The 23,802-nt window shown below is 39.5% G+C and overlaps 1 protein-coding gene across 1 annotated transcript in view; it reads left to right on the forward strand.

Annotated features, from left to right (window-relative positions):
• The window catches only part of LOC117171152 (protein farnesyltransferase subunit beta), a 114,894-nt gene extending 100,248 nt beyond the window's left edge, over window positions 1-14,646 (forward strand). Inside the window, exon 6 of the mRNA XM_033358205.1 lies at window positions 11,338-14,646. Coding sequence (XP_033214096.1) covers window positions 11,338-11,539 — 202 coding nt within the window. The 3' untranslated portion in view covers window positions 11,540-14,646. The remainder of the gene's footprint in view (window positions 1-11,337) is intronic.
• Window positions 14,647-23,802: the final 9,156 nt, after the last annotated feature.

Genomic DNA, 23,802 nt, shown 5'->3' on the forward strand with positions numbered 1-23,802 from the left:
TCTCTCCCTCCGCTCTAGACTTCTCTTAGCGTCAGATAGTATCCGTATTCTCTCAACAATATGCTGCCTGATGGTCAGCAGCTTTGACTTGTTACGTGTGTGGTAACGGGTCCGGAGTTAGCGCGCGAACTTTCGAACCTTGGCGGTAAAATTTCTGCCAGATGTGATGTAGTCAAGCACACATTGAATGCGGGACGCGTACTGTCTTGCCCAGCCTATCTTTATGGCAAGCTGATGCATTCGTCTTTTGGTCTTATGATCAGCCTTTGGTTTTGTTTTACGGTTCGCATCGGCCAAAGCTCTCGCTGCATTATACACACAATAATTGATAGCCCAGAGGTCGGATTCACCGGAAAAATCTCCACGAAGCTCGTCATCCATTTCAAACAGAACTTTAGGCTGGAGAGAAACCTTGGTGTTGATGTTTCTCCGGGTCGTAAAGCATCGCTCTTCATCTATTGGATGCCTGCCCGCGGTTGGTCTTAGTGTCGCCTCTCTTTCATTGTTGCCCGCTTGTTCTAGCTGTGGTAGAGTAAGCGTTTCGCTTACATAGCCCCTTTTACGGAGAAGTTCAGCATGGTTTCGCAGATGTTGCAGCGAAAAGTGCGATAGCTCCGGGTGTTTCTCGCACCACAGAGCATGGAGCCGTGCCATATAACCCCGTTCACGGGCCACACTCGCATCGTAGCAGTCTTGCTAGACTCTAGATTGGTCGGCATTGTTGGCCGACCCATTGGCGGGAGCCCTGCGCGTTCTGTTGTTTTGAACCGCACTTACTACAACGATGTTTGGTATTGTCATTGTTGTTCCCACGAGAAGCTAGGGAAAGGGGTTCGTCCATCCTTGTAGAGCTCCGCATGCAAGGATAAGGCTGCTTTCTCTGAGCGGTCGCCTGGTGTCCCAGAGTCACCGTTCTAGACATCTCACCCAGGTGCCATTCAGCTTTCGGCACGGTTTTCACACCTCCGCTTGGGGGTTAATTCCTTCGTGACCACCCTTGGACAATTGTCCGCGACTGCCTATTTATTTTGGTAACCATATTCAGCAGAAACCCTTGGTACAAGGACCGTCTATCCGCAACCCGAGGACGCGTTCGGTGGCTCTGTCATAGGCCCTTCGGTTTGATTCTAGAGGAATCAAAACCGAAATATTAAAAGTGCGAAAGAAGCCAAAAATCTGACAACGATACAGCGTCGACGATTACATCGATTTGATGTTTTCATTGTTGGAGGCGTAGACAAACTAATTGTTTCTTTAAATGAAGGTAATTGTTTAAGCACATCCAAAAAGTTTAAAGTATATTTAAAATGTATTACATTTGATGAAATTATATTAAATTTTATATGTGCAGGTGAAACAAATATCTCCATTTCAAGTGATGTTTAGTTTCGATGAAAAATTTGGATTATGCACACAGACATCAACAAAAAGTGTATGCAATAAGTGTAATGGCTCGCTCGAAAAAGGAATTTGTCCAATTTGTAAAAAGGAGGCTGATATTATTCAAAATAGAATAAATGCCAAAGAATGTTGACGGAACGATAGACATCAAATTTACAAGGAATCAACATACACCGTGTATTACATAAGTCGTCGATATAACAGAGGTATCAGTGGAAATAAAAAGTTTACAGCAACTTGCTAATATCCACTCTCATACAGGAGGTGAAGGATTCACGACGTGTAACAGCAAATAAGGCTTTAATACAAAGAGATGTAGGTGTACATTGGCGGACATTCTTTGTAACTCAAAATCTCATCAGAGCATGTCTTGCGTCAACAAATAATACTGCTTACTTTATTTTAATTAACACTAAATTGTAAAAATATACTTTAAAATGTATCTATAAATCCTAAAGTTTGTGCGTTACGAAAATACATACACATTTGTATCATTGAATATTCAAAAGCTTATTTTCATTATAACTCCAGCTTTATCCAGGGACGTTTGGCGAATGCTAAATTTATCCAGATAAAGCTCGAAATTACTATTATTTTATGTTTTCGCTTCCTCGGGTTGCGGAGAGAGGGTCCCAGTAACAAGGGTTTCTGCTGAATATGGTTACAAAAATAAATAGGCAGTCGTGGACAATTGTCCAGGGGTGGTCTCGAAGGAATTATCCCCCAAACGCAGGTGTGAAAACCGTGCCGATAGCTGAATGGCACCTGTGTGAGGTGTCTAGAACGGTGACTCTAGGATACCGGGCAACCTCTGAGAGTACGCAGCCTTATCCTTGCATGCGGGGCTCTACAAAGATGGACGAACTTCTTTCCCTAGCTTCTCTTGGGAACAACAATAACAACACCAAACATAGTTGTAGTAAGTGCGGTTCAGAATAACAGAACTCGCAGGGCTCCCAACAATGGGTCGGACAACAATGCCGACCACTCTAGAGCTGGGGGAGCCAATCAATATGGATTCAGTGCGATGGATCGGCAGTATCTTGGGACCTTCAGGTGGACGGAGCGACTAAATCACGACTTGCTAGCGTGCTACAATGCGAGTGTGGCCCCTGAACGGGTTTACATGGCACGGCTGCATGTTCTGTGGTGCGAGAAACACCCGGAGCTATCACACATTTCGCAACAGCGCCTGCGAAAACATGCCGAACTACTCCGAAAAAGGGGCTATGTAAGCGGAACGCCTACTCAACCACAGCTAGAACAAGCTGGCAACAGAGAAAGAGAAGCGACACTAAGACCAACCGCGGTCAGGCATTCAATAGAGGAAGAGCGATGCTTTATGGCCAGGAGAATCATCAACAGCAAGGTTCCTCTCAAGCCTAAAGATTTGCCTGAAATGGATGATGAGCTTCGTGGACATTTTTCCGAAGAGTCCGACCTTTGGGTTATCAATTATTGTGTGTATAATGCAGCGAGAGCTTTGGCCATTCAGTGTGTGATTGACTACATCACATCTGGTAGGAAATTTATCGCCAAGGTTCGAAAATTCGCGCGCGAACTCCGGACCCATTATCACACACTTAACAAGTCAAATGTGCTGACCATCAGACAGCATATTGTTGACAGAATACGGATACTATCTAAGGCTAAGAGAAGTCTAGAGCGGAGGGAGATGTGGGTCAGAGGAAATCAACAGTTTCTCTCTGACCAACCTCACTACCGAGGAGGTAAAAAAAGTATTAAGAGGGATGAAGAACAATTCCGCACCGCGACCAGATTGTATCAAATCCTTCTGGTGGAAGAAGTTTTCTTCAACCCATCAGCATTTGGCCCGTATTTTCACCTCATATTTAAAATCGGAAGAGCCGATTCCGGAGTGGTTGGTGGAAGGGCACACAATACTCCTGCCGAAAATGGGCAACTTAGCTGACCCGAAGAATTACAGGCCAATCACTTGTCTGAACACACTGTATAAGATATTCACAGCTATCCTAAATGATAGGATTGTACGGGCAATTGTACCTGTGTGGCAAGAAATTTTCTGAACAACGAGGCTCAACGAAAGGCGTATCGGGATGTCGGGAGAACGTGCTCATCGATAGATGTGTCTGCAAAGATGCAGCATTCTCCCAGCGAGACCTATCGGTGGCCTGGATTGATTACACAGCCACACACAAAATAGTGTGTGGACCTGGTAACAAGATACACGTATTCCTGTGGATTTTGGGGCGCTGAATTTAAATTCGGTATCAAAAATTACCGATCAAGTCATGGTTGAGCCATACCCTCAAAAAATGACGAAAAATCATGCACTGAGGCAAATAAATTTCAAAATAATACCAGTGATGCAAATTTTCACTTCAAAACATGTCGAGAACTGTGAAGGATCAACCCTTGCCTGATATCAACTTATTTAACATAACTTTACCCAACAGAACTTGACCTCACCTAACCTGAATTAGCAGAAATTTATTGAGCTCGAGCCTAACCTAGAAATAAATCTATCCTAGCCTAACCTAACCTAACTACATGAAACACAATTAAACTGATTGTGTTGTCCCGTTGTGTTTGCGGTACCGTTTCATTCAGCTTCGGCTTAACCTACATAGAGGTTTAACCTAGCCTAACCTAACAAAACCTGACCTAACCTAACCGATTACGCTGGCAACCCTGTTCTTGCGTACTTTCATATTCTGAAATTAATAGCAGTAAATGTCTGGAGTTTCGTAACCGCTTGTTGCTAGTATTATTCGCCTGTGTCTGTAACCAGGGCACCTCCATGTGGTGACGGTGGGCAACGGATCCACATTGGCTGAGTCCCTGGGTAAACGGCGTTCATGCCGTCATAACAGACACAGGTAAAAAGTATATTACGATGCAGGGAAAACCCCCAGTTTCGGCGTCTGGTCAGGGGGGGAAAGCGGGCTCTCCGACGTCGTCATCATGCAACCGTAGCTCTTCATCACATGGAAAAAACGCGTTATTGCGAAGGACTGCTACTTTTGCATGAATTCCGTCAAAGGGGTCAACGCCAAAAATAAAAAAAATATTTCGTACATTAATGTGTGCAAAGTCACAAAAGCAATTGAACTCAATAAAAATGTACGTCAGACTGATTTAAGCGCTTTAGAAGATGATAGAATGGAAGTTGAAAGTCAACGTCATGGAGACGGTAGTGAAACCAGTGATCGAACAGAAAATAGTTCTGACGATTCCGATGAAAATGACGAAAAAGATGACGAATATGGCGTGCATAAAATGAAATTGAAGGTTCCAATATTAGTGTCGCAACTAGAACTGAATGATTTTATTAGAGATCTTGGATTACCGAAAGACGGCGCTGAATTTGCCGCTTCATTTCTAAAAAGAAGAAATCTTCTAGTAGGTCTATAAATCAATTTAATTACGATAAAAAAGCAAGATAAAATGTAAACATGAATGATAGTATAAATATATCCCTTAAGTTTAAGAAAAGCAGAGAGAAAAAAATTTGGAATAAAACTCTTATTCATTTGCATTTTTAAGTTACAGTTCTACATTTTAATTGATACAAACATTGTCAGGTTAACTGAAATGGGATCAATTCTACTTGTAGTTCTAAGTTTCTTCAAATGAGTAGTGTGCGTCTAAATTTTTAATCAGCTATAGTACAATGAAATGAATTTTATTGTGTTACAACGGGAACAATTAAGTTAAGTTGTGTTAGGTTAAGCAAAATTTCGTTAGGTTCCGTTAAGTTAGATTCACTTGTAGGTTAAGATCGAGTTAACCTATTAAATATAGCACACATTTACGACTGAGAACCGTACGCTTACATAGCTACACGTGTGGTTGAATTTCATTCGGCTAGGTCAGGTTAGGTCAGGTATTGTTAGGTTAAGATAGGTTAAACCTCTATGTAGGTTAAGCCGAAGCTGAATAAAACGGTACCGCAAACACAACGGGACAACACAATGAGTTTAATTGTGTTACGTGAAGTTAAGTGAGGTTAGGTTAGGTTAGGTCAGGTTTTTTTAGGTTAGGATAGGTTTGACCTCTTTGCAGGTTAAGCCCAAGCGGATTCAAACGGTACCGCAAACACAACGGGACAACAAAATCAGTTTAATTTTGTTTCGTGAGGTTAGGTTAGATTAGGATAGGTTAGATTTATTTCTAGGTTAGGCTCGAGTTGACTCATTCGATGTATCACACATTTGCTACTAGGAAAATGTGCTTCCAGAGCTTTACATGTAGTTCAATAAATTTCTGCTAATTCAGGTTAGGTGAGGTCAGGGTCTGTTGGGTAAAGTTATGTCAAATAAGTTGATATCAGGCAAGGGTTGATCCTTCACAGTTGTCTATATGTTTTTGAAGTGAAAATTTGCATCACTGGCATTTTTTTGAAATTTATTTGCCTCAGTGCATGATTTTTCGTCATTTTTTGAGGTTATGCCTCAACCATGACGTGATGGGTGATTTTTGATACCGAATTTGAATTCAGCGCCCCAAAATCCATAGGAATACGTGTGTCTTGTTACCAGATCCGCACACTTTTTTTGTGTGTTCTGTACAAAGCAGCGGAGGAGGCTGCTGAAACACTTGGACTTAACTTCACAATGCGGCACTAAGAGTGCTTTATTGCCATCTCTGTCACTCTTACGACATTAACCTTAATATGACTCCTCTAAACGCTCCTAGGGAAATCGAGTCAATTGTCGAGAATGGGAAATGCCACATATACTGGAACTTCATATTCTCGACAATTATTCATGTTGCACACTCGAGGCCTGACATGGTTCTTTTTGACTTCGAGAAGCGAACCATGTTTGTGATCGAATTTTCAGCACCAGCTGACAAAAACATCATAGTCAAGGAGAATGAAAAGAAAGAGAAGTATAGAGACCTTATAAGGTTCAAATCAACTTTTCTTGCCGAGGCCTCATTCGCTAATATAATGCTGCAGTTAAGTACTGTGGCTGAAAAAAATGATTCCTGGACGCGTTATCAAAAAAGGCCTCTACTTCTTGATTGTTAGGAATTACACGGAAGTGAGATAAAACCCGGAAACGTCTTTTTGGGGCTTGAAGTGTTATTGGGCAGTGGCAGGCCTGGATGGCACCCTTCGCTTCTAGTTCTCCTGGGGGTTTAGTTGATATAGGAGACTTTCTGTTTATTGTCAGGGCAGTTATGGTGAACGTGATTGGCTGGGCATTGCGAACATTTTGTTAGTCAGCGTGAGGGGGTGGATTCAACAACACCATGCTGGCGCTCATTCTGTTGGGGGCTTGTTTGTTTCGGTTTTAATGTATTCGGCCTTTATTGCTCTGGACATAAGGCTGGTTGGGAATTTCTAATTCCGCGATGAACTAAGGGACGTCTCCATTGTTGAGCTGTAGCCAGCCTAGCTTCTTCGGGTGCATGGGATTGTAGGCGTTGAAAAAGCAGATACTTTTTCTTAAGGAAGAGACAAATGCGCTCCTTGTCTCCCTGTATTGGTGAGTATTCGTAAAAGGTGAGACGTCCTAGTATTTTTCTTATTTTCTTTTTGTAGGAATAATTCCTGGAAACGAGCCCATTCAAAGGGTAGACGCAGCAAGTTCCCATCATCTCGCTGCAGTATTCTTTAGGGCTTGAGCTACAAAGGTTATTCGTTCTTTGACTAGAGATTCGTGGTTGTCAAAATATTTTTCCGTGCAATACTTGCAGACTTAGGTGGGGTGCCTGGTAAGCAAACCCGTCATTTTGAGCACATGGGCTTGATTGTGTCCCAGGGGCGAGTTTTTCATAGCGCCTTGGCTGTCTCCAAAGGGTGGATTTCCTGCAGGACCATGGTTTTCTGCAAGCAGTAGCTTTCATGCTGGGTGTTAAAAATTGAGGAGCGGATGGTTTCATGCAGGGCCTTGATTTTGTCCAAGCGGTGGATTACCCGCAGGGCCCTAGTTGTCTACAAGGGGTAAGTTTCCTGCTGATTGTTGAATATTTATAAGGGGCTAATTCCGACAAGGTCTTTGTTTTGTCTAAGGTTTGGATTATCTAAATGGCCTTGGTAGTCTCTAAGAGATGGGTTACCTGCAGGGTACTGGATATTTATGAAGGGGCTCATTTCCATAGGGCCTTGACGTTGTCCAAGGGGTGAATTACTCACAGGGCCTTAGTAGTCTACAAGTGGCTTTGTACATAAGGGTAGGATTTCCTGCAGAGGTGGCCATATTGGTTGACAGTGTGGCTTCACCACAAGGTTTAAATCCGAGGAAGTGGGGAGCATTATTTAAAGAGGAGTTCCCTTGGGTTTTGTGATGATTATCAGGGTGAGGGTGCTCCAGTGAGTCGAACTGCAGGTTAAACGACTGACAAGTCGATTCGGAACGTGTTTGGTCGGAATACCTGTGAATGGGGGTTAAGGTACTGACTGCAATCTTCAATTATGGCAGGGTTGGGTATCTCGATACGCTAGTATTACCGTCAGTATGGGTTTTTTGTCGAACGTCACTTGTTCCTGCAAAATCTTCGGTTATTTGTCATGCGGGGGGGGGGGGGGGGGGGGGGGGGGGGGGTTCGAGCAAAAGATCAAATAAAAAATATGTTAACTTTTCTCTTAGGTACCACTTTTGAGCGTCAAATTAAGGCCAGTCTGTGGGTGGCGACGCTCCACTTACAACGCAAATAAAATGGGCAGGGCATTAGCCCGCGGTTGCAGTGTAAAATTTAAGAAGCCAGGAACCTTTGACAATGCTTATAACCATGAATATAATTTAGCGGACATCAGTTTCTGTCAAAGTCTCATATGGTCTCAAAATCAGCATTTTAACAAAAGTTTGAAATTCTGTTTTTTTCCTTTCAAGGTTTGCTTGAACAATTTTAATTTGAGCAATTTCAAATGTAGTAGCTCATTAAGTTAAAAAAATTATATGGTGTGTGAATGAATTCTAATATTAATCTTTCGCGAAATTGATATTTTAGTTTTATACTATTTTCCCTAATTTTCTGTTTGAAGTTCCTTTTCTCTCTTTGGTTTTAGACATTTGATGATCCTCCATGTATATCTTTTTCTGAAACAAATAAGAAAAGAAAAACTAAAAACTGGTCCGTGGAGTCAATTGTCGTAGAAATTTCTTTTTTTTATAGAGTCGATTGTGATTTCAGTTTGTTTTTGTTTAAGACGAGTTTATGGTTTTTCGTTCAGTTGTAGAAATTTTAAATCAAATTTAAATTGTGTAGTTTATTTCATTGACAAATAGTCAGATTAAATTTTTCATTGATTCTCTCCTGAAGGAGAGCATGAGGAACCGTGATTTTAATTCGAGTTCGTTATTATTTTTAAAGCTTAACTTTCTAAATCCAGCCTAAATTTTTGTATTTCGCAAACCACCGCTGGGCGTACTTTTTCTGATGCCGAGTACCGAGATTCTATGTTGTTTAGACTTCTACTCACGTATGCAATTACGTATTTTACGCCATCAATTGCCTGTGTAAATACGGCTCCTATTCCCATATTTCTGGTGTCATGTTTCTGGTGCCATGCGCTTTATGTTTTGTAATTGTTTCATATTTTTAGGCTTAGGAAATTCTATGATTGGTTGTATTTTGTATCGTCCTTTGGAGTCTTTTGTTGTTTACTTTAAAACCTAACTATTTAGTTTCTGAGCAGCCAAACTTATATTTGTTTTGAATAATCGCTATATTTGTCTCATTTATTTTGTCTAATAGAATGTATCAAAATTGTAAATGGTCATCAAAATTATGAGGCCAAGGACATCGGCCGCTTTCTCCGTGTTTTTGTAAAGAAACGCTTCTTTGTCAATCCTCTCGTCATTCGTGACCATTTTTAGAGACGAGGGTCGTAAATTGTGATACAAAAGAGGAGTGGATTCAGGGTTTCGCATTAAAAGACGCCCCTCTGGAAGGTAATGCTGTTCATTGTCGCAAGATATTTTCCAGATGACGTAATGAATCTGGTTTTCCAGAAAAACATCAATCTCTGCATGCATTTAGCTATGTTTGGATGAATCTTCAAGCTTTTCATCAGACAGATAATAAGCCGACGGGAGGTTGAATCGGAAGCTGTCCAATAGTAACCCCAGACCACCGAAATTTAAGTATTGACTTGAAAGTTTCTGTCAAAAATCAAGCACGAAGCCCGAGTTTAGCAATGAGATGTTTGTGCTAAAGTTTCATTTAAGCCTCAACAATTGATAAAATATATAAATTCAGAAAGCATTGCGAGTGCAAAGAAATAAGCATCCGCGCGCGAAGCGTGAGGTCCCACCTTCACTGTCAGACCTTTTAGGATTGTGTACACTCTCGAAAGGTCAAAAAGAGAGAGAGAGAGAGAGAGAGAGCTGTCTCCTGGATGTTTGAAATTTAAGTTGTTTACGCGAGATACTAATGAGGTCCCTCTACTGATGCTCTTGGTTATCGTCTACCTTACCTCTTGCTCTTTCAATAGTATAAATTGTACGCACTACTTTAAAGATATTTAATGCACCTACTCCGACAATTTTGGTTACTGCATGCCATACTATTAACGAAATCATACACTTGTGCACTACATGCTGTGCATTATCAGATGTATAATAGGTCGAGTATGTATCTTCAATTTTTGATTATGTTTTTTATGTACTCTTTAGCCTTATACCAGGTCTAGCTTTATATTTATCATTGAGTATGTCGGGCTTATATGACACTATATATATGACACTATATGACACACTATGTATAGCGTTATAACGCTAAAATGTGCAAGTAATTTACAAACGAGGGCTACCGATTTAACATATGATATACTTGTTCATAAGAGTGAAAGGTTTTAATATTAATAAGTTACGAGCGATGCCAATTCAGAAAAAATCCACTTATTTCGTTATATTTATGTACTTGCGTACCGTGTGGTATACGTTGGTTATAGCATAATTAGGGCTTTTTAGATCAAAGAGTGGAAGAATATTATGCGAAGAATGTGAATATGTCTATGAATAAGTACGTTTTAATTTCGGTAAAGCGGTTACAAATTGAAGACAAATTAACCCTGTTAAATGCCGTGAGATGTGGACGAATGTTGAAGTCAATTTAAGTCCTTCCGTTAAGTATAGTTATCACCATTTTAATACAGAAGGATTCTCGTTCACTCGAAGTGCACACAAGGCCGTTGCGAAAAATTTTCCTTGCAGCAAAATTTACCACAATTTGAAATCAAACGAATGTATTTTTTTGCTACATTTAAAATAATTGAAATCAATTTCAATACACACCTTCTTACGGGGTTATTCCATATCCTGGCTGTGAACTTAGACACCCAGATAATAATATGTCGGCACTGAGCCCTCATGGTACTTGCACAATGTGCAAAATGATCGACACGTCGTGATAGCGAAAATGCTAACTTATGTAACTTCATAGACATTGCATATGCGACAGAATGACCGCAATCTTTGCTCCACGTCGTGCACACCCAGTGTGCTCACCTTGGGTGAAAATTCGTCACCCTCAGCTTATGCGGATCACAGTGCTTGCATTCTTGGCGACACATCGTACTCACATGTCGTGCGGCTACCGTGTGCCCTCACGCATTCTTATCTGGGCATAGATATTTCATTACTTCGATAGAAGATACCTGCTTGAAGTTATTCTGTTTGCTTGTTTTAACTCCCCATCGTTTGTTAGATTTTCAGACTATTTATTCTTTTATAAGGGGTGACCTCTGATTGCGCATATTTATTACAAATAACTAGGCTATTTTATACTAGTGCATTAGGTAATATGACCTATGCGAAGTTATGAATGCGTACTCTGCTTTCCACGTGTGCAAAGGTCACTAAACAAAATTACTGTTTATAATTCGTAGATGACTTTCATTATAAACTCATATTTTTGTTCCAAGGTACATTGAAAATATTTCTTAATATAAATTTGTGAATGATATGTGTTTATAATTGTGTGAATTATTTATTCTTTCAGAAGTCGTGATGTATACCATACGTGTTATGATTTGAGTGGACTCTCTATCGCACAAAATTCACCACTTCCATTGATAATTGGGCCAGACTACATCAATTCCGTTGAACCGATACATCCACTATACAATTTAGCGATATCGTCGGCCCAGGAAGGATTAACGTATTTTGGATCACTGCCGCTTCCTGATTTCATTCTTGGATAAAGACTCTCGATGAGTTACGAAGATTATAACCTTAAACCTGTAGCGGGAAATCACTAAGCTAACACTCTATTAAAATTCCTCCCTCATTTTGAATTTTTTAAGACTATTGAAATGGTAAAGAATGTTTGTGTTATACTTTAAACTGCATTCTATCGACTTAAGACACGAGAAAGCATAAACAATAGGACGCTCATTTCAAAACTAAATTGTTCCTCTATTCATGTTCAGCTAAGCCGGAATTTTATGGGCATTTTATTTGAAAAAATAACATATAATTCTTTTGATAATATTTATAAGAACAAGTAAAGACTTTCAGGAAAAATATTTAGATTAAGAAATTTGCCAAATATTTTTTTCAATAGATGTTACTCGTTACTGTAATAGATCAAAATTTCTGTCTTAGATGATTGTTTTGAATCCTCAATTTACAAGTTAGGTGCTCGAACTTTATGTTGGTTTTCTATCCCCCCATTATCTACTTTTCAGCAAGTCAGTCCGTGTATGGTAGTAGAATTAATACAACGTTTCTCGGAAATGGAAAGAGATACGCTAAAAAATACAACATTTTGTAATTCATATCGAAAATTGTATATTAGTATATCAGTTATAATAATAAGTAAGTGAATTGAGAAAATTCATCAATTAAAAAAAAAGTGTTAATAATTTGAAGGAAAATGTAAAAAGGGAGAGTCGGGTTAGCGACGGCCAACTACTGTGAATAACTCTGCCCGCCGGTACGTGACGAATAAAAAAGGACCATTATATTACCGTCGCATCAATCATTAAAGGATCTCTAAAAGGACTTTGAAAAGGATCCAAATCTCTCTGACTATCTCTTAGACTATATCATCCAAATCCAATCTGCAGATAGTCTCAAACCGGCTAGGCTGTTTCGCCTGAAAATACTCTGAGATTTATATTGGTAGGGTAGCAATAGGTAGTCAACATCCTCAACAGAAATAACGTGGGTGAGCATAAACCAGAATATCAATAACTATTTATAGGAATTTGCACCATAAGATTCAGCTTCGAACTGGAGAGCATCATCTAGCAGTACAAAAACCCTGTTCAAAAATATTTGAAGATGTTAAAATCGATCACAAAACTGATTTCGGCTGTTGAAATAGCTACCATCAAATTAAAACTAGAAAAACAGTCTCTTCTTCATCAAATTCCTACGAAAGATGTGGATGATCAAGAGATGATGGAAGCTGAAGGCGTAGTGTGACAGGGTAAATTTTACCTGTGCCTAATGATCGGATGACTTCGTTCCAAAAATTTATTCAGTTCTTCCGCCTCTTGTTTATGGGTTTCGAATGGTGAAAGTCATTGAGAGAAATAATTCCACTCAAACCAACCGGGTTATTTTATTGACCAAATGTTCCTTCGGTTTTGCCGGCAGAATAGTCCTTTTCCCCTTCCAGCAAGATGGCGGCCGTCCATGATCCAGGACACAGCGATTGACGGAGGACGTCGAGCCACGTGATGCGGCGTTCTGAGTGGCGCAACGGCAACCGGGCCACCAAGTGTACCTTTATAGCAGGCAAATGCGCGTTACAATACTCTCGCTCCTAACCTACTGACGAACAAAAATATGAGACGAGCCCAACTGATTTTGCGTAAGTTGAAACACGAAGGCGTAAGCCCATTATTTGTATTCTGGCGGAGAGTTTTCGCGATCTATTATTAAATGTTGTAGTGTGTGATTCCGCCAAAACGCTCAGCCAATCCTCTAAGTTCAGTGCCGATTGCGTAATCAAAATAATACTTTTGAAATGTGTTCTTTAGAATTTTGTCAGAATTTTAGCGCAGTCTGCCTTTTAATTGAGAGGTGAGAAGTAGAAAGTTGGACTTCTTGGTTCTCATACCTCAAATAATAATTGAATTCGTGAGTGCTTAGTATTTTCCTCCTTTTTTTCTTTATGTGAAAATTTTAGAGTTATCGGAAATAATGGGTTTAAACTGTTCGCGTCGAAATTCGTGGTCGGTGCTAGTTTGTAAATTTTGATCTGTGGGAACCTACCACGAATCCTTTTAACGTGGGAAGATTGGGATAACAGATTTGCTTCGTGAGTTTTTTTTCCCCATTATTTAACCGCATGAAATTTTAGGTTGGAACAGAATTTTAAACACGTATCAATTGTCATCTCGAAAATGGCGTCGGCACGCGTCGATCTTGTGCTTCACTTTGGATTTACATACGTGTAAAGTTTATGTTAGGAGAGTTAGATTTATTGTAATCGACGATCTTTAAGTTGTATGTCAAGTATGGCTCCGATAAGAGTCGGTATGACGTGTCCATAGGAGTGGTCAAGCCACAAATTATTTATAGGTGAGGAAATACTCTTTTCCAGAGAACTTACATTTCTGGACAAGTGGATTTTATTTTAGGATTTTAAAAAAATGTAGGATTGAAAATACTCTAACCTGGTGAAATTTTTTTATTGAAGTTAAGTGAAACTTCTTTAACACCTTTCCTTTTATCTAAAACTTTGGTTTCTTTTTTTTCATGCAACTATCTCAAGCATATACGGTTTTCTGTAAGTAGATTTTCACCGGGTGAAAAATCTTCTTACAATAGGTGCTAGGGATAATAAAGATCAAGCACTGAATACACTAGAATTACGTCTTGAAATTAGCGTCGCCGTTGATGTAAATAGCAAAATCACAGAAAAACTACAATACTTTGAGAGGAATTTTGGTCGTGCTATATTAGAGTTGCAGTCAATTATCAACAAATGTGGTTGTGTGCCATTGCAAAGAAAATACGGTAATAACTATATATTTCTTGTGTCGCTAAGACCGAATATAGTATCAGATTCGCTCATTACTTAAGTTTTTTCTTAGAAAATTAGCTCTTTTGTTTAGAAAATAAATTTAGAAAATGAAATGTCTATTCGGTAAAAACAATCGAGTTTTCTTCCAAATAATTTGAACGAGAAATATAGATAATGTGTAAGTTGCAATTTCTTTAGAAACAGTTTATATTTGTGTAAAATCATAAATGTTCTACACAATGTACGTTTATACAAATATTTAACTTCAAAAAATGCATCGTTCATGAGACAGTATCTGCCAGCGAATAAATATGTTATTTTCGGAGGAAATTGGGTTATAAATATTAATGATACTTTGTATTTTTCTGTAATCGGCCTATTTATGTACAGAACTTGTATATTATCATTTTATCCATAAGCTACTGAAGCTACTGCTTTACAAGGAAATTTGCCAAAAATTGTATAGTAACATTGATTCAGCGTGAATATCTCATTAATGAATTTAGGAATGAAATGATGATGTAAAAACCTAGAAAAAATGGGTTCTTCATCTGATCACAGCTTATGAAGATCGATATTCTTATGATATCCAGGGGCCTTGAGCCCCTGGATTGGGACTTTTACAGGTAGGGCAATAGGAAAAATACTACATGGATGCAAGCTAGATGATAAAGGGATGATTGAGTCAAGATGCATGGTACTTTAAGGAATGTTTAATATTTATTTATCAAATAGTTGAGAGAAATTTAAACATGAGAATGAATAAAAAAAGACAAAAAAATTGTCAAAAAAAAGGATAATTGTCTCAGCGAAAGACAAAAAAAGCCCGACCTTGGTAACGGTAGTGAATTCGCGGGGGGTCATCCGAGGAAGAAAACTAAGGTATAAAAGAGCGGTAGCCATGAGGGGTGTCCTTTAGCGAGCGCAACAAAATTCAGTATTTCAAATAACGGTAGCGAAATTTACAGTAACTTGCCGACAGAAAACTATGGTCTTGTGGTAATTTAAGTTTTAATAATAAGGAATCATGATTTTAGAGTAACGATAGAAAAAAAATTAGATTGGGGCATTCAGCCGATAAAATTTGGTTGCTGTGGCCAATGTGTGGTGCTTGTCTCTTGGTGTACTCTTCGGTCGCTGTCCTGGTTCTTTATCTCTTTGGGGCCTCCAGGCGGTAGAGTCCCTCGGATCACTATTTAGCGTTATAGTTTGTACAGCCTTTGACGGTGTCGCTAGGCTTTCCGCATTGATAGCAATATGTATGAAGGGGCGTGTGTGGGCATTGGCTGTGCGTGTGTTGTATGGAACCGCAGTTTCAGAACTGTTCTGTAGTCTTGGGGGAAGGTGGAGCCTTCTGTTACCTGGATTGGGTTTCAAAGAGGCCCTTAAGAGCGATTGGGGTTCGCTCGTGGTCCTTTAGTTGGTTCTAAGATCGGGAGCCGGCGGTTCAGTAGCTATGCCGTTGAATTTGACAGATTCGCTTCGTCGTCGAACAGGTGTAAGAGTCCAACTCGGTCGTCGCTCGTCATCTGAGTCACAGTCCGGGTTCTTCGGATCCTGTCGGGTGAGGGCGTGGGGTGATGGTGATGTAAGCCACATTTTTGGATGCAGTCTGGCTGGCTTCCGACCGGAAAATATTTCCGACCCCCAGCGTAGCAGAGGTTTGAATGGTCACCGAGAACATGTTTCGGTGGCGTAGGCTCTGCGTTCGCACTAAGGTTCCTCCTTTGGTTTGGTGCAGCAGCGAACGTGGTCGACCATTGGCCCACTAATGCCCGTCAAATCTGGAGGTATGAGCCGGCTGGTGGAAACCGTGTATTCCTCACCCGCTTTCAGGACGGCTGGGGCCAGTTTCGGTTAAAGCTGAAATGGCGTGTAGAGGCTTGGCAAGAACGGCTACAGGTGGCTTAAACCTACGTAAAATTCAGGATTGGTCCTGATTAGCCTTCTTAATTGAACTTCTAAATCGTCTATAGAGGGCGGTGGTCCATTATAGCCACCTTCCTTCATGTTAGAGGCTTGTCGTTTCTTGATCGCTGTTTGGGCTGCAGGTCATTCCTGTGCCGATTCTTAAAAACGAAAGCAAATGTTGATTTATCTATAATTATCAATTAAAATTTTTTCTCCTTAAATTTTCTAACGATGTGGTTATCCGCGTTTGAAAAAAATACTTTATGAACATCCGTCGACGTTTTCAGCATCAAAATACATCAGAAAAAATATGATTAAATACCAAAATAAAAATAATCTAAATTCTCTGCATTTCCATTTTTCATTCCTAGAGATTGGCGATTCATTTTTTACTAAATGCTGTGTTTTTGTCAATAGAAAGTTTTTAAGTACTAAAAAGATGATTCTGTTATTGACCCAGATGTTAAGAATTTATTCTGAACAGAGGCTTTGACAGACAAAACTTTAACGTTTTTATGGTTGGTATCTCTTTCGATATACATGATTTATTATAACTCAAAGACTTTGTGTGCTCTTCCAATGTCTGCAAGAGATCGGGCAATTCTTCTAGGATCTCCCATTCGGCCCATTTTTAGCATTCAAATTTAAATCTCAAATTTTCAAACAGTCCTCCCGTTTTTCAATAATGTCAAATAAACGCTAGGATTCACTTTTTATCAGTCATTTTTAAAAATGAACAATGAAACAGAATAACAGGTATCTCTTGCTAGTGCTTCTACTACCGGTAATAAGCATTGAATTCAGAAAAATTAAGAATTTGTATTCCTATGAATACGCGATTTTTCCTCTGTCTAAAATTTTCTAAACGGGAACAGAAAAAGTGCAAATCCTATTCCTCTCAATCGACTTAGTAAAATTTAACGAAAGCATTTATTTAACCTATTTTTCATTATTAAATATTTTTATAAATTATAAATTCGAAAAATATTCAAGTTTATATTCATGTCATCGTCGGGAAGTATCACGCAGTATTTGACACTCATAGAAGCGGGCTCTGGTTTTGGCATCTGAAAATGTTAAACAAAAATTCAAAAAATGTAAACGAAACAAATTGGGTGGATTTTAAAGTTTAAGTTATTTTATTACCTGTGATACCAATTAGGACACGAGCTTTATCATCCTGGCTGATCAAAGAAACAGGTATTGGACCCACTAATGCCGCCAATTCTTCCAGGTTATAGATAGTAGCGATTGCAAAGCGCGAATTGACGTAGTTCTTATAAAGGTCAGTTCAAGCTTTCGAGAGTTTCACTCGAAGCAGTTTGGGTTGTTCTTCTTCGATCCTTGGGCGTCCTGACTTATCGTGTATTTTCAATTTTTTCTTACTTCCAGTGACTATACATAATTCTTCAAGAGCTTTCTTCTTTCTTGACGATAGTTTGCAGTTCTTTCTGTTCCGTGACGTCTTTTCTTCTTTCACACTGTTTTGTAATTCTGTCTTCGGATTCTTAAGCCGCTTCTTTTCAGCACCCGAAAGAAGATTGGCTTTGTGTCTCGCTTCGAGGAGATCGATGTCTTTGCAGAGTAAATTCATTTTTCCTTTTAATTTACCTTGTGCTGGCGTTTCCTTTTTCCGATAATCGAAACTCGTATTATTTTGAGATGAACCACCAGGTTTTTCAAACGCCGCATTTTTAGTAGTTGAAGTCGACGACGCAGTTTATTTTGACAAGTTCGCAGATGCCTAAAAAAACTATTTTGTTGAAACTTCAAGTATTTTGCTAAAAACACATCCGTATTGGTTGAAAATCTGTTTTGTTGATCCTTCGTCTAATTATATATTAAATTGTTTTCGGAAAATTCACTTCTGTTAAAAACATAACTGCTTTATTAAAGTTTAATCTTCTTTCTTTAAAATTCGATCATTTGTTTGAAAGTTTATTTTTGAATGGTGAAAATTTAACGATTTAGTTCAAAATTGAACTATTTTGTTGAAAATCTAATTATTTTATTGAAAGTTAAACTTAAATTAGCTTAAAATTCGTCAACTCAGTAAAATTTCGACCAATATTAATAAAAAAGCAGCAAGAATTGATTAAATTTTCAAAAAGTCATAAAATTGTTGTTAAAGTTGAAAAAATATGGAAATTTAAAATGTGTATTTTGGATTATAGCGTCGTGATTTGTCATAATGATAAAGTGAATAATCACCAAAAAAAGATTTTATGATCATAGACCTAAAGTTTCCACTATGTTGCGTGGAAATTATTTTCTTCCAGTCTGGTAAAAATGGTCGATTTGGCATGCCTATAAAATGAACGCAATGTAGGTAATCTCTGACCAGTTTATTGTCGCGAATGCGCAGATAGCTTTTTTGACTGTTTTTCTCCTATTTGAAAATTGTTGCCCCTTATTCCGGGAAAAATGGAAATAGTTACACTGAAATACTGTATCAGCGCCGCTAGTGGCAGCTGCGGTAACCAGAATACTCGTCTGGTGATCTGTAAAATTTCGATATAAACTGAAGCATTTATCGCGATTTATTTTATAGGCATGCAAAATTGACCATTTTTTACCTTCATTGAAGTAAATATCATGTGACACACAGAAAGAATCCTAAAAAAAGTCCCAGATAGAACGCTAGGGAAGCTTTCAGTACAATCGTAGAATACAAAGAAATGTGATTTGCGTGCACACTTATCATATTTCTTTGTGTTCTACCAGGCATGCCTAGTATTGTGAATCAATCGTGTAAAAAATACTTACAATGTAAATTAAATACAACAGAAAATACCTTGTCCCATAAAGACACCAGATTCCTTTTTTTTTTTTGCACTTTCACAACCGCAAGGTGAAATAGTTTTTCTTTATACAAACGATGAAAATGATAGCTGTTTTTTATGCCGTTCCAAAAGGTCGGGCAATCCTTTTGTAACTCATTTTTTTTTATTTTCAGGGTACGTTAACTTATATTTATTATATAACTCTTTGAATAATTTGTTTTTATCCATTTTGCTTCGACAAAATTATAGAATATAATATAGGTTCACTCGCCAGGGAGAGTTGAGCATACACATACGCTGATTCAAGGAAACGGCGTCTCCTGCACCAGATGTGAATAAACATCAGCTGATTCACTGCGTGTTACGAAAAAATTTCTTAAATGTTCTATAGTGGATTCGATTTTTTTCACGTACATTAGAATTTTTTATACGAATTTTGCCTCACGTGATAGTTCTCAAACACTCCACCCTCTCTACTCTTGTGACGTTTGGTGACATTTCTCTAGGCACCCCCGCCCTCCTCGGAGCGTCACGTGATTTATGGATGGTCCTTGTTTATTTGATTTATGCCCTTGAAACCTTTTAAATTTCTTAAGATGCTTCTAAACTTTGTCTTCCTTTGGTTCTAAACTTTTTGAAATCTATTCAAGTTTAAAATTTTGTTTGATTCCAAAACTCTTGAATATCTTTTAAAATTACTCATAAAATTACTCAAATTTTACAGGAAAATCTCTATACTTTGGAAAATGCCAGAATATTTACGTTCGTTTAAAAAAAAGCCTTTTTCTATTATTTTTTTTTGCAAAGTCAACTATTAATTAATGGAATGAATAATTTTAACTCAGATTTTTACGTTCCGAAATTTTGTAAACTTTTTAAATGCCTGAATGGACGTAAGTCAATTACCCCCGAGGAAGTTCAAGAGACAAACGCTCTCATGAATACTCACGGAGTGATCGCGATGCTTTTTTTGCAGCGTTCAAAATTTAAAAAAATGCCATTAACTTCTGCTGAAGGTGACGTCAAGCGCATTCATAATAGCTTAAGTAGTATGTAGCGCGCGAAGTTTAAAAATAAAATTCTCTTCCACTTGTTGCGCAGCGTTGTTGTCTAAGGTTTCCACTACGTGGTGCTACCATCCTGACAAAATTCTTTAAATTACCGACGGAACGCTTCTTAACTGCTACTAAAAGAAGATGCACTTGAAGCAGCCTTCGGCCCATGTAACTGACAGGTATTTTCTTTTTAAAGATTTTAACGCCACAAGAAAAAGTATTGCGATTACTCCGTGAGATTTGAATGCAAATTTTAACGTAGAATCTAAATTTCAACAATTTAAAAGTTGATTTTGCTGTTTTATTAGTTTTTCCAAAAGGAACCGAATTGCGATCTAATGGAGTCCTTACGGGTGCTTTGTAGATGCTTCATTCGGTTCGTTCAGTACGCCAGGGTAAACAGGAGAATAATGGAAACTTAGTCGTGTCTGTATTCAACTGCAGTAAATGCATTACAAAGGGTAAAGCAGAGGCAATAAAATAAGTCAAGAGAATTACCAGAAGGAGAAGCAGATACAGGAGATAACGACAGATAATAACAATCGGCAAACGAAAGGAACATTATGCAAGTTCTAATAAAATTGGGATAAATAAATAAAAAGAAAATTAGGAATATGTATTCACATGTTTATACAACAAGTATATAAACAATGGACATTTACATAAGTATATCCAACAATATAATATATTCGATATACGAATAAGACTAAAAGATGAATTAATGAACAAGCAGGTAAATAGGAGCAAAAAATGGAGGTAGTAAAATTTTAGAAGAAAACGCTTTTCCGCAAAAAGGGGACTAAACAGCGGTAGCATGTTTAACTTTTCTTCTTTGAATATCAGTCCGCTTTCATTATCTTCGCCTAATAAAGATTAAAATTTCTTTTGGAAGCATTATTTCCCTTTTCATTATTTAGAGTTTAGAATTCTAGACTACAGCTCTGCGACTTTGCTTCTCGAGTTTTTAAAAAAGATTTGTGTCTACTAACAGCTTAGACGTCAGTTAATCTATTTAAAGTTTTAAAATTGATAAAATTACAGTAATACCTTGGTTATCGTAATCTGTTTGAAGTATTAACTTTATTTTCTTCGTTTCCAGAATATTGAATGCAATAAATGTCTCCAGGAGGCGGGAGGAGCTTCACAGCTTTTCACCTGTCTCATATGTCGCGACCTGTGTCCATTAGTACTTTTCCCAATTTACATCCCTTCCTAAACACATTGTCTGTTTCATACCTTGAAATCCTACTTAAATTCACGCTGCCCTTGTGTCAGTTATCAGTTGACTTGAAAGTTGCAGTCAGTTTGGAGTTTAGCACTCAGGATTAAGGGCAATAGATTGCAAACTGCAAGATCAAACCACAATTTCTTTTTTGATTCTGCAAAACAAATTTAATGATCAGCCAAAAAAGAAGTTCAGTGTGGCCAGTATTTCGAGAGTGCAGATGAGACTAAGGCAAACAAAAACCTGGCACGGCCTGGAAATTAAATTAATTTCGTTGGAGATCTAGCCCTTAAGTCGTCAACCTTCATCCTGGTCAACGAAAAATTCTTTAATTATTTTGAGTGCGGGAATTAATGGAAGAAGACCGCCGGGATCGATGGATTAGACCAGTTAAATGAATTTTTTTAATACGGACGTTTAATAAATTAAAATATCCATTCGACAAAAGGCAGGGATCCAAATTAATTAAAACAAAATTAAAAAATTGGCAAAACGTCCGTGAAAATCTCGGCCTTCTCGGATTTTTGACCCATTTAGGGCCGATGGGCACAGCGGAATCCAACGCGAACTCTATTAGTGAACGATCTGAGAAAGTGGGTTCATCTGAGACTCTCCACTTCTTGATGTTATCTGTAAAACTACCGATACAGAGAGTGATGTCAATGACTTCCTCCCCCACAAAGTATGGTGAGAGTTAGCATCGCACCCCAGCAGAAGAGGAAGACCCCTTACCTTGCAGTATTCCACCAGGGTACGTACCTCCATTGGTGAATTGGTATCGCTGTCATATGGAAAGTAAGCCGATCCCATGACGAGCCTTCCTATTCCTTTAAGATCCGTGATTATCACCATAAGGCCTCTGGAACATAGATCAAGCAGCGGTATGACGTTGACTTCCTTTGCCAGTATGCAAGCCCTTGGATTGACCGCCTTGGGGTCGCTGCAGCAAAAACCAGCCCCCCTTACCCCTAATCGTATCTCGAACTAACCAGGATTCCTGGATTAGTGAGATGCAAGTTAATCTGGGTTATGGTTAGACCGGGAGCAGTCATTTAGGTCTGATCCCGATCTTCCTGTGCACCGACAGGCTCCTCCTGCCCCTGGCTAGCAACTTTAATGTTGCCCTTTCCAAAAAGGTAGAAGGGCCTGTTATTCAGGGCCGCAAGGGTCCTCACCTGTGACTCAGGAATTTGCACAACTAGGAGCTGTTTGAATTCTTCAGCTGTGTCCCCTTCCTGAGGCCTATCGTGCGTGACGATCCGCCAGGACGCTGTCTTAAGAGACGGGTTGAATCCCTCCAGCCAACGGAGAACCACATGCGTTGTGTAGCCTTGTGTAACCAAGCTTTAGCCACTGGGTTAGCTGCCACAAATACAAAGACCCCTCCCCTGCAGAAATAAGTCTTGAATTTTGGCCATTGATCTGGAAACACTCTTTCGAGCGCCATCTAGGTAGTCTCTCTGAAGAGCTCTAACTGCTCTGTAGTTTGCAGTGAGTTCGGGTATCTCGTATTCGTCACCACTAAAGTCAGGGGGTCAGTCCTCTGAGCGGCCGTCAGTTCAACCCCCGACGGCAGCCTGTTCATCAGCTGCTGGACCGTTTTCTGCCTCTTCACAGGCTTAGCCCCCCCCCCCCGTGCGGTGCTCTCTGAGCACCTTCCTCGCGTTTGAGCCTTAGTGCTGGTTATCGGCGCTGTGTTCGCCGATGTGCCAGGTTCTGCAGCTGCTCCATTAGTCCCCTGCGCTTGCCTCCTCAGGCTCCTTCTCAGGGAACCGTCGATGCGTTTCTTTTTACTGGGGGACTGATTGGCCACTCCCGTTTCCATAGCCTCACTCAGAGGGGCCGTCACACCCTCAGCTCCCGAAAGAGCTAGGGGCACAGCCGCCGCCTAAGTAAGGCTTGCCGGAGAGACAGAGTGGGATGAAAGGGTTATGCTAGAGCTGTTAGGACCCAGCCCCCTTACCCCCTTGCCCAACTCCCTTTCTCCTTGTTCTTTTGGAATTTTTGCGTAATGCATTTTGGTTCCCACGAGTAGCTAGGGAAATAAAAGGTCAGTTCCTGCAGAGCCTCGCATGCAAGGGTAAGACTTATTACTCGGGGAGGTCGTCCGGTGTCCCTGAGAGGCCGTTAGGACACCTTCGTGAACCCTATGTGCCAAAGTGCCATGGGCACGATCACTCTACACCCTTGGCTTAGGGGGTTGGTCACATTGAGCGAGAAACTCAATAAATACCCGTTCGCAGGCCACCATATTAGCAGAGGGTTGTTTCTTGGTCGTTGTGCGGGCCGCAGGTCATTCCCTTGCCGATTCTAGAAATTGGAGATCCGGCCGGGAGAAACCTCGACCCAGCCATCCAGAAGGACCGTGTTAGCGAGGCTCTTTCAACCTTCTGTCATACTACAATCATGCATACCATGAGAGCCCGTTTATAGGGATCCTTCTGAAAACACCCAGGAGAGCCCGTTTATAAGGGTCCTTTCATCTATATCCATACTCATGTAGGCCGAGGTC

This window comes from Belonocnema kinseyi, chromosome 4, assembly GCF_010883055.1.
Source record: "Belonocnema kinseyi isolate 2016_QV_RU_SX_M_011 chromosome 4, B_treatae_v1, whole genome shotgun sequence".
Taxonomy (NCBI): Eukaryota; Metazoa; Arthropoda; class Insecta; order Hymenoptera; family Cynipidae; genus Belonocnema; species Belonocnema kinseyi.